Source organism: Polypterus senegalus, chromosome 14 (genome assembly GCF_016835505.1).
Source record: "Polypterus senegalus isolate Bchr_013 chromosome 14, ASM1683550v1, whole genome shotgun sequence".
Classification (NCBI taxonomy): Eukaryota; Metazoa; Chordata; class Cladistia; order Polypteriformes; family Polypteridae; genus Polypterus; species Polypterus senegalus.
Genome location: NC_053167.1, coordinates 127432451 through 127444561, shown reverse-complemented (window position 1 = coordinate 127444561; position 12111 = coordinate 127432451). Strand labels below are relative to the sequence as shown.

The 12111-nt window shown below is 42.5% G+C and overlaps 1 protein-coding gene across 8 annotated transcripts in view; it reads left to right on the top strand.

Moving 5' to 3' along the window:
- Positions 1–7815, top strand: part of sgip1a (SH3GL interacting endocytic adaptor 1a) — a 305775-nt gene extending 297960 nt beyond the window's left edge. For all 8 annotated transcript variants that reach the window (XM_039735498.1, XM_039735495.1, XM_039735501.1 and 5 more), the window contains 2 exons: positions 1690–1854; positions 6734–7815. In XM_039735498.1, the coding sequence (XP_039591432.1) occupies positions 1690–1854; positions 6734–6756 (188 nt within the window). In that variant the 3' untranslated portion in view covers positions 6757–7815. The remainder of the gene's footprint in view (positions 1–1689; positions 1855–6733) is intronic.
- The last annotated feature ends 4296 nt before the right edge of the window (positions 7816–12111 follow it).

The window sequence follows — 12111 nt, the reverse complement described above, 5'->3', positions numbered from 1 at the left end:
GTTAATTTGCCACATACTGTAAAGTCTATTTCTGTATTCTGTTGAAGTGCACATGTACAGTTGTTCCCAAATCCTGCTAATGTGAATTTGTGTCATTTTTACATTTAATTTACTTATTAGTAACATAAACCATTATATACATTAAAACGTGCTGTGGCACTAGCACTAATATCCTATTTGGTGTAATTATCAGTCATTATTTCTGTGGTAGTATTATTTACAGTAAAGTTGTTACTGTTTTCTCATCATACTTCAGTATTTTAGTAAGTGAAAATCTTTTTTGTTAAACCCCCAGCTAAGTTTCACTTAGGTTGCTTTATGCCTTAAAGAGATCAGTCCTTTATTGTTTCTTCTGCTGCTTGAAGTGAATGCCCTATTTCTGAATTCTGGTCTGGAAAAACTGACGCCCTGGCTGCTAAACTATTATAGTTATGATCTGTGGGCACTATGGAAGATTCACTTCAGGCATATGGATCCATTCATGTTTATAAGCCATTAGAATAAGCAACTAGTGCAGAAGAAAGAATGCCCAGAAGACCTTGAGATGTTTCCCTCCTGGGAAAAATATCCATCTATCTATCTATCTATCTATCTGTATAGTGCCCTTCTATCTATCTATTATATAGTGCCATTCAATCTACCTACCTATCTATCTATCATATAGTGCATTTCTATCTATAGCTATCTGTATAGTGCCTGTATAGCTGCATAACTTCCCAAACAAGGCTAGGGCACAAGTTAAAAGGTAAAAGATTCTTTATTGTGGGAAACTCTTTCTCAGGTAAGCATATTCCACCACTAACGCACAGTACAGTTAAGCACAACACACAGCAATAATAAAGTACTCTGCAACTCTCTATCTATCTATCTATCTATTATATAGTGCCTTTCACATCCATCTATCTATCTATCTATCTGTATAGTGCCCTTCTATCTATCTATTATATAGTGCCATTCAATCTACCTACCTATCTATCTATCATATAGTGCATTTCTATCTATAGCTATCTGTATAGTGCCTGTATAGCTGCATAACTTCCCAAACAAGGCTAGGGCACAAGTTAAAAGGTAAAAGATTCTTTATTGTGGGAAACTCTTTCTCAGGTAAGCATTTCCCACCACCAAACACAGTACAGTTAAGCACAACACACAGCAATAATAAAGTACTCTGCAACTCTCTATCTATCTATCTATCTATCTATTATATAGTGCCTTTTACATCTATCTATCTATCTATCTATCTATCTATCTATCTATCTATCTATCTATCTATCTATCTATCTATCTGTATAGTGCCCTTCTTTCTATCTATTATATAGTGCCATTCAATCTACCTACCTATCTATCTATCATATAGTGCCTTTCTATCTATAGCTATCTGTATAGTGCCTGTATAGCTGCATAACTTCCCAAACAAGGCTAGGGCACAAGTTAAAAGGTAAAAGATTCTTTATTGTGGGAAACTCTTTCTCAGGTAAGCATATTCCACCACTAACGCACAGTACAGTTAAGCACAACACACAGCAATAATAAAGTACTCTGCAACTCTCTATCTATCTATCATATAGTGCCTTTCACATCTATCTATCTATCTATCTATCTATCTATCTATCTATCTATCTATCTATCTATCTATCTATCTATCACAGTGCAAATGTATGATAATGAATATTACTCTCATCTTCTCAGGTGTTGGATCTCTGCTGGCACGGTTTCAGTTGTCAGAAGGGCCCAGCAAGCCTTCTCCTCTGGCTGTGCAGTTCACCAGTGAAGGCAGCACCTTGTCAGGATGCGATATTGAATTGATTGGAGCCGGCTACAGGTTCTCTTTAATTAAAAAGAGGTTTGCTGCAGGTAAGCTTCTAATTTCATTAGTCTCAGGATATGTCCACAATTTAATATGATTGGTACACAACACATTCTCTACCCTTGGGAGGACAGATACTATAAAAATGCAGCACCCTTCTGCATCTGTGCTAGGATGTACCACGTTTCCTGAATCTTATACTGAAAAAGCATACACACACTCACACATACACACTCACTGAGCAAATTCTTAGGACACTATAGCAATATTGTATAGGGCCTTCTTTTACTCTCAGAACAGCCTCAGATCTTCACAAGATGTTAGTTAATATTCCTTTGAGATTCTAGTCCATGATAACATAATTCTGTCGCCTAATTTCTGCACATTAGTCAGCTGCATATTAAAGCTGTTAATTTCCCGCTAAATCACATCCCAAAGGTGGCCTATTGAATTCAGATCTGGTGACTGGGAAGGCCATTAAAGAACACTAAACTCATTGTCATGTTCGTAAAAACCAGTATGAGATGACTTTTGCCATCCCTATCCCTACCCTAGGACACTCCATATAGACCTGAGTATGCTAAACCTTTGACTTGTACTCCATTCAATCTCACTTACCATCCTGTCATGGAGATGCAACTGCAGTCTACATCTGCACTTGTGGTCACTGTCAGAATGAACTAGAGCTGACAGCATCTAGGGTTAAAATACCAATGTGTTCAATATACACAAGGGAACACATAAATCACAAATCATATCTCGATGAACAAAATATTCAAGTGAAAAATCCTTACTGTGTAGTACTATGTAATTCATTGAGAACATAATGATGTAAAATCATTAAAAAATGATTGAAATCACAGGCTGACCCAACTTGCATGAATTTCATCACGACAACTCCCAATGTGATTCAGTATTGAGAATGGCCTCCACGTACCTGTATGCACTCTTGACTACGTCTGTCCATGCTCATGATGAGACGGCAGATGGTGTCCTGGGAGATCTCTTCCTAGACCTGGATCTCGGCATCAGTGAGCTCCTGGACAGTCTGTGCCGCTACTTGGTGGAATCATATCCACCAATACATAACACCCCAGAGGTTCTCAATTGGATTTGGATCTGGGGAATTTGCAGGCCATTCAATGGCATCAATGCCTTTGTCATCCAGGGCCTGCCTGCACATTCTGACCACATGAGGCCAGGCATTGTCCTGCATCAGGAGGAACCCAGGGCCCTTACCTACCTACCTACCAACCAACCAATCATCTATCTATCTATCTATCTGTATATTGCCTGCACCACTGCAAGGTCTGACAATGTCTCTGAGGATTTCCTCCTAGTTCCTAACCGCAGTCAGGGTACTGTTGCCTAGCATGTGGAGGTCTGTGTGACCCTCCAAGGATATGCCTCCCCAGACTATCACTGACCCACCGCCAAACCAGTCTCACTGGATAATATTGCAGGCTGCATAACATTCACCATAGTGTCTTCAGACTTTCATATCTGTCACATGTGACTCGCTATCAGCTGTGAAGAGACTGGGGTACCAGTGGTGGAGCTGCCAATCGTGGTGTTCTCTGGTGATTGTCAATCAAGTTGCACAGTGATGGGCTGTGAACACAGGTCCCACTAGTGAACGATGAGCCCTCTCTCTCGTTCATGGAGTGACAGTTTGGTCAAAAACATGCACACAAGTAGCCAGATGGAAGTCATTTTGATGGGCTCTGGCAGGGCTCCTCCTGTTCTTCCTCACAAAAAGGAGCAGATACCAGTCCTGCTGCTGGTTTGATGCTCTTCTCCACCCCTGTCCAGCTCTCCTTGTGTAACAGCCTGTCTCCTGGTATCTCCTCCATGCTCTCGAGACTGTGCTGGAAGACACAGCAAACTTCTTGTGACTGCACATATGGATGTGCCATCCAGGAGGAGCTGGACTACCTAGCTGCAGGTACCGCCTCATGCCACCAGTAGTGACAAGGACACTAGCAAAATGCAAACCTAGAGAAGAATCAGTCAGGAAGTATAAAGAAAGAGCAATTGTCTGTGGCCACCATTCCCTTTTTGGGGGTTGTCATGCTGTTGCCTCTCCAGGTCACCTGTTGTCACTTTCATTTGCACCAAAGCAGGTGAAGGTGATTCACAATCGCTTATGCTTCCTAACTGGATGATTGATATCCCTGAACCTCCATTTGCCTTATTTTCAGACTGTGATGACAAAGTGTTCTCTTAATTTTTTGAGCAGTGTAGAATATAATTTTCTTAATGCGCCAAATGCAAAAGCAAAGCAAGAATGTAACCATACAACCTTATTGGATAGCACCTCTTAATCTGGGCACCAATTGTGACCAGAAATGGGGTATCTCTTTCAGTCTTATGCTGCAGTTTTGAACTGATAGGTTTATTTTGGCTTTTGACATATCAGAGAGAAGAAATGAACATATCTGAGGACAAAAACCAGCTTTTTAAAATCCTGGACCACTTCTGGACCTACAAAAAAATAACAAGTTCTAAAATTCACTCAATGGGCACTTTTTATATGGGTAACTGATGACTACCTGACCTGATGCAGTGCTCTAACCCTTCAACCTACCATTTCAGTTCCTGCCCCTCTACAAGCATCTTACAAATATAATGAATTTAATATAAAGCCTGTCACAATTGTACTATCAAATGTTACAAAGAAATTAGAGCACAGAACAACACAATACATCACAAAGCACAATACAAGAGGATGACTGCTGTGGCAGAGAACCCATTCTAGGCCAGGACTGCGAAAATTGGTTATGGACAGGAGTTGGGCTATTAAAAGTCCAGCCTAAGACTACACTGATAAGAACTGCTTGTGAGTTTGCGTTGGCGGAGTTGGAAAATTAAAACTCTTGTATAATTATAGATGGACGTCCAGAGTCAGTTCAGAGGCAAACATGTAATGGTAGAGAAACAAGATAAGCAACGCAGTCGCAATGCCCCATCATAACAGGTAACAGTGTGGAGACTCGTCATGCTGGGCATGGGTTCCTGTTACTCATTACAATGGACAGGTGACTTGGAGGTGGCCTGTCCCATTAAATAAGAGTGAAGCACTAGGAGAATAGATGGATAGATAGATAGATAGATAGATAGATAGATAGATACTTCATTAATCCCAATAGATAAGATAGATAGATACTTCATTAATCCCAATTGGAAATTCACATACTCCAGCAGCAGCATACTGATAAAGAACAATATTAAATTAAAAAGTGATAACAATGCATGTTAAACAGACAATAATTTTGTATTATGTTAACGTTGTGGACGTGCCCCGGACACAGACAGGCAGACATGTTGCAAAGTCACCACCACACATTTATTTTACACTATTTACACAAGTCAAGTGCACACAAACCCCCTTCAAGTCCTGGCCACACGACAATGCCTTGCTCAGTCCTCAGACCACCTCCACTCCTCTCGTTCGAGCTCCGTCCACTTCCACCCGACTCTTGCTCGAATGAAGGGAGACGGCCCCTTTTATTTCATCCCGGATGGGCTCCAGGTGTTTCCCGACACTCCTCCCTGGACACGCCCCAGTGTGGCGGAAGTGCCGGCTGTACTCCCAGAAGCTCTCTGGGTGTCCCTGCTCCTCTTCCCCCCAGCACTTCCTGGTGTGGCGGAAGTGTTGAGGTCCAGGGTGACCACGGGTCCCTACAGGGTTGGGCTTTCAAGCCCTCTACCTGTGGCCCCCAAAGCAACCAGGATGGCAGCCCCCATGTGATCCAGGGCGGGCATAGACCCTCTTCCGGTCCCTCAAGGCGTCCCGGCCGGGTCGTTGCCCCTGGCATCCCTGACAACGTTTACCCAAGGGTGGAACTGAAGAGTCGCATAGTGTGGGGTCTCCTCAGTCTGTCAGAGGAGCAGGACGATGACAGCAGTCTGTCTGTCGCTGAAGCTGCTCCTCTGTCTGGAGATGATCCTGTTCAGTGGGTGCAGTGGATTCTCCATGATTGACAGGAGTCTGGTCAGCGGCCGTCACTCTGCCACGGATGTCAAACTGTCCAGCTCCATGACTACAATAGAGCCTGCCTTCCTCACCAGTTTGTCCAGGTTTGTTCTAGGGGGGCGCACCCCACAGGTTAAGAACCACTGATCTAGATACATAAATATAGTTAATAGATATGTAACATAATAAATAAATAATAAATAATAGATATAGATAATACAGAAATGATCAGTGTATGATAATAGTTGTTTAAGACGAGTAAACAATGACTGGTCAGAATGTTTCACAGCAGAAGGATATCAAGAATGTCCAAATCCTTAAAGGTCAGTATGAGATTTTCTTGCAGGAAAGTGGCTGGCATGTATAAAAGTTCTGTTTTTAGAAGTGGTTGAGTGTGAAAGTGTGGAAGATCCCAGGGTGCAGCCTGGTGTTAAGGAGTCTGACAGCTTGGGGGTAAAAACTCTCCTGCGGCCTGGCAGATCTGGCTCTGATGCTGTAGAATCTTGTCTTGGATGGCAGAAGTGTGAAAAGTCCATGTGAGGGCTCCTGCTCAATGCTGCATTACTTGTGGACACTGCATTTGTAAAATATGTCCTGTAGTGAAGGGAGAGGCACCCCAATAATGTTCTCTGCTGTCTTCACTATCCTTTGCAGGCGCTTGCGGTCAGATATGTTGCAGTTGCCATACCAGACAGTGATGCAGCTGGTCAGAACAGAAAGGTGAATGAATGCTCATTGAAAGTCACAGATCAGGGCTTTGGAGCAGCGAAGAGGCCAGGGTGTCTACCACATTGGCACTAGTTAGGCAGTGACCCCTAGGAATCTTGGAAGGGAAGGACAGAATTGATATTTTTCATTTAATAACAGACAGCTGCAGAACGACATTTAAAGAAGAGCATTTCACAAGTCAGAAGGCACGCTCATATTTTTTTTCTTTTTTCCCCCAACAGGCAAATATTTGGCTGATAACTGAAATGCGGACCACTGAGAATTCAGAAATCAGCCCTTCGGATGGGGTTCAAATGGCAACAGACCTACTACAGGTGCTTTTATGCAATGAACAAAGGAAAAGAAGACAAAAAAAAGACACTTTATATTCTCTAATCAAAGTGGCCAGTCCAGCAGTATTATAAAAGCTATATACAATTGGTAACAGTTTTAAAGTGTAATTATTGTATTTGTAAGATGTATTCATTTCAGAACATATGTATTTCAGCAGTTAGATACTTGAGGTTTATGAAGTTAGTTGCTCTATTTTTAATATTTATTACCAACCCTTCTTATTGCTGCTTTCTTACTGTTCCTTGATCACAAACAAAACCAAACCTTACGTAGTAACAGACATATTGTTAAGAGCTCAAAGCAGAAGGTCGGGTCTTGAGTCAAATCTGTGTGCTTCTGGAAGTTTCCCATTCATTAGGCCGTATTGAAGAAAAGCAGTTGTCTAGTTGGACCTTTCTGAAAGTGGGGCCACGTCACCTCGATGGTGTTTAGGGTGGGTGGGCGAGATGGCTGGGAGGGTTTCGTTGAAAATAAGCTTGCAAAAGGGTCAGTTCAAGAGCTGCAATTGTGATAAACTGAGCCAAATGTCCACTTGGATGGTGCCCTGGTAATGAACGAGAGGTTTCCTTCTTCCAATTTAGACAGCAAACCCTTAAGCGATTCAAATTGAAAATCACAATATCAAAGCACTTTTATTATTTCCCCTGCAGTCAACAGTTTGTGGCACAAATGCCATAGTAAACTGCTCCTCTGATGCCCTCATTTCGTTTTTTCCTTATTCTCTTCCTTGTTTCTTCCAGGTTTGATGTGGATTTTTTTTTTCTTCACTAGCAAGGCACATCTGGACAAACAACTAAATTGTTAGTACCTAAATTCCCAACACAGCAAATACTCATGCAGAACCCGTGGCCAACGAACAATCACCAGATGGTAAAAATGAATAGTAAATTCAGTCATCCAACCCACTATATCCTAACACAGGGTCACGGGGGTCCGCTGGAGCCAATCCCAGCCAGCACAGGGCGCAAGGCAGGGACAAATCCTGGGCAGGGCGCCAGCCCACCGCAGGGCATTTTCAAAAAAAAAACAACTTAAAGATGGGATGTACTGCCAGAGTGTACTCACTTACTGAGTGCATAGTCCCTATATGCCATAATACCAGGCAGTAACCTGGTCTCTGCGTTACATTTGTGTACCAAGTTGGCACAGTGGTAGCAATGCTGCCTCACGGTAACAAGACCAGGGTTTGCATCCCGGCTTGTCCATGCGTGGAGTTTACATGATCTTCTTATGTCTGCATAAGAAGCCCAAAAGCATGCAGATTGGGTGGACTGGGGACGCTACATTGGCCCTGTTGGGTTTGGGCGTATGTTTGTGATGTGTTCTCCTACGATGGGCGCCTAGTGACCCTGCTCATGATTATGCAGGCTTTAAAGATGGTATGCTATCATATGATATTCAAGTATATTCAGTTTTCTTTTGATATAGCTGTCATACCTGAGTACAGGCACAGTGCGTGCACACAAATCCACATTCACAATGCATTAACAGCACTCTGGATGCAGAAAAAATGTTTTTCCAAGACTGGTGTACTGTGAGGGGAGCTATAGAAGACTAAACTAAGCTAAAATTTCAACGAGGAGCTGCTCAGTATGAAAGAAAGGCAGGTTTACTCATCTGTACTGACACTTAAATCCACAGCTCACATCAACCACCTCCACAACGTCCTCCAGACTCTTCAGTCCGAGTTACAGGATGGGCAGAAGGTAATAAGAAAGAACATACAGAGAGTGGCCGTGACAGTATAGGGGGTAGCATGGGGCACAACATACAGTCAAAAACCTCGAGGACCACTGCTCATGTTTTCACTCAGAGCGCTAGCAAATACAAATGACGCAAGGCTCATCTAAGATGAAAGAAACTAGTTTACAGTGTCATAAATACGTAAAGGTTTGGGGCAACCACCCGTATAATCTGGTATCCAGGCTGCAAAAGTAATGTTGTAGCAAATACAGCACTGATGAGTCCAAAACAGAGCTGAGGGACTAGGGAAGGGGAAGACAGGAAGTGAGATCATATGGATTGGGCTCATGGTCTTCAGCCATTGGTTCAAGTCCGGACGTGACATCACAGGGGCCAGTGCCGGCAAGGTCTTCTTTCATTGGCTCGGTCCCGGAAGTGACGTCACAAGAGCCAGGTGGGATCTCCCGTGAGTGGTCTACAGGAAAGGGAGAAAAACAGTCAGTGCACTCTGCCATGCTTCGGAACTGCCCTTACTCAAGCCCTTTAGCTGCCTCCCATGCGCACGTGTGTGACAACAGGTACAGTAAACCTTGCTTAGTCAGGCTTAATGTTTTTTTTTTTTTTTTCATATAAATGAAACAAATATTTTGAAATCTGATCATTCGAAGTTGTGCTTCACTTCACCTCACTTCCACGTGTGAGTTTGTGCCCTCATCACCATGCTTTCTTATGTAGGATGTTATCCACTCATTCCGCAGGCCGTACCCCGTTTTACTTGTTCCAGTCAGTCATTGTCCGACCCGCTATATCCTAACTACAGGGTCACGGGGGTCCGCTGGAGCCAATCCCAGCCAACACAGGGTGCAAGGCAGGGAACAAATCATGGGCAGGGCGCCAGCCCACCGCAACTTATTCCAGTTTCTTCCAGAAAAACTTCTCAGGCCGAACAAGTCTGAAGAAACGGCATAACCAAGCAGAAAGAGTTCGGTGTGCCCATTTGACTGAAATCATAGTGCTCGCCTCAATATCTCATTAGCTGGAATCCTCTTCAAACAAAATACATGACCCTGTAGTTTGACTTATGGGAAAAAATAAACGTTCTGAATGCACTTTTCCTCTTCCTCCTCCTCACGCCCTTTGTATTCTGAGTGTAAAGATAGCCAACCTCAACACTGAAGGCCCCAGCAGGCTCACTCTCTCTCAGACCTATGCAAATGTCAAGGACGCCACATCCGTCTTCACGTAAACATAGGAAACAGTACTTATAAAATGAAAATGAGCACCGCTCTAAACAGAGGGCATATAGCGATGGTCATTATACAGTACGGTGGTCAAAGACTGGCGCCTACTTGGACGAGCGGATGTTCACACTACAGACACATTAAAAGTGCTCTCCACAAAGAAAGGCATAGACTTTGGGGTATTCAGTAGTATTGATCAGTCCTCTATTACGCATGTGTTCGATTATTGGGAGCGGCGTGTCCCTGGAGGTCACATTCAGTGACATCACATACACAACGCTTTAAAAGCCAGAAGTTAAACAGCCACAGTGTCCACATTTGTGCATACGTCTAAAAGCTAAGCTACTGTGTGCAACTCATCCATTATTTTGGTGGAGAATTCTCTTCTGTTTAATGACGACGATTTTGGTCCAAGTTTGGGGTTCTTTTATCAAATATCTTGTTTCCCCGTTCTGACTTTGACTTATCTCATGATTACAAGCCATCTCCTGGTTCAATTTTTTTCTCTAAAATCCCCCATTTTCGCCAGATTTCACTTCCTGTGACTTTTTTTTTTGTTCCTGAAATTATAATTTGCTACTGAGGGGAAGAAGATTTGCTACCGTGGAAGAAACCCTAAAAAAAAAAAAACTCAAAGACATGAGTGCAGGAATGGGAGAAGCGCAGGTGCAATTGTCTATACTGTATTATGTATCTACAAGTAATTGTTCGAAGCTACTGTAGATCCTTCCTACAAAAACATGCCCTGTTCTGCCTGCCTGTCATTAATCTAAAAGCAAATGAAGCGTGCCAACCGCTACAGGTCAGGGCACATAGGTCAGTGCCACTAAAAGAGTGGAGCTGTCATCAGTTTGAACTATTCATACTTCTCATGCCGCACACAAAGCCATTGTTTTCCTAATTATTCCACATCTGAAGTGCTTTATGTGCCAGCATTCTCTGTGTGGGCTTTCTCTGGGTGTACAGTGAAGAACCCTGATGGTTTGACTGGCATGTCTAGGTTGGCCTCCTAGAAGGAGTGTGAGGGGACACTGTAACCGATTAGCCTCCCCTTCAGCACATCTTGGTGTTTGGAGACCAGGAAAACTTCTTCTCCGTGCGACCCTGAAATGATCTAAGCAGGCTGGGTGGGCACTTCTGCCCAGTGTTTTTTTTTAATGTTGATTGATGAAAAGCGCCCACGCTTTTATTTTACGAGTGATGTATGAGAGACTTATTTTTACTTTTTAGTACACTTTTTAACTTAATATAAGCGTGGTTTTTAAAAAAGCTTTTTATTATATATATATATATATATATATATATATATATATTATTTTCAACTTTTTAGTCTCTGGATTGTTTTAGTATAACTTTGTAATCAATATTTTAACACTTCAGTTCCTTACTAGCGCCATCTATTGGTGAAATCTTGAACTATTCTTCATATGAAAATTTCATTTCTTAATTAACATGGATTAATTGATCAATTAGTGAAACTGATTATTGATTCTTGTATTGTCATCGGAAGTAAGAGTGCAAAATTTCAAGTCATTTGGACAATAGGAAGTGAGTTAAATATCAATTACAAGATTTGTACCAGACAACAAACAGGTGAAGTTAAAATAAGCGTGCTAATAAAATAATAATAATAATAGTAATACATTTTATTTATATTGCACTTCATATTATAGAAATCTCAAAGTGCTACAGAGTAAAAAATAAAAATAATAAAACAAGAAAATCTATTTATACTTTAACAAAGTATCTATATATATAATTCACTAAGGCAAGACACCCATGGAAAGCACGGAAGGCGTGGATTCACTAAGCGGCCGACAAGTGAGACACCTATGGCGCGCAGGAAGGAGCCACGCCCACCAACTCAAGACCATTGGATACGGCGACAACTCGCAGAGCCACGCCCACCAACTCGGACGCGATGACACAGAAAAAGCGGCGTCAATTATATTCGTCTATCGTAGAGGCCACATGCACCTCCGAGCGACGTTGACTGTTCATAGAGGCATGTTTCTCGCGGAGGTGAATCGCCATATGCAGCGTGTAAAGCGGTTTGCGAGGGGTATCCCATGGCATCCTTAAAACAATCCTTTACAACTGAGGTTGAAACACAATGAAGTAAGCAGTCTTTAAAAACCGAGTTTTCGGTTACGCCGCACGACCGCGTGCACCATAGCAAACTGTTTTACACGCTACATACAGTAATTCGTGCTACTACCCTGGTCGGGTGTCTTGGTGGATTATATATAGAAAAGCAGCCAAAACCGCACAGAGCAATGAAAAGTCTACGTGAGTCACAGGTGGATGTTGACTGTGCAAAGAGGACAACGACTCGAGTGACG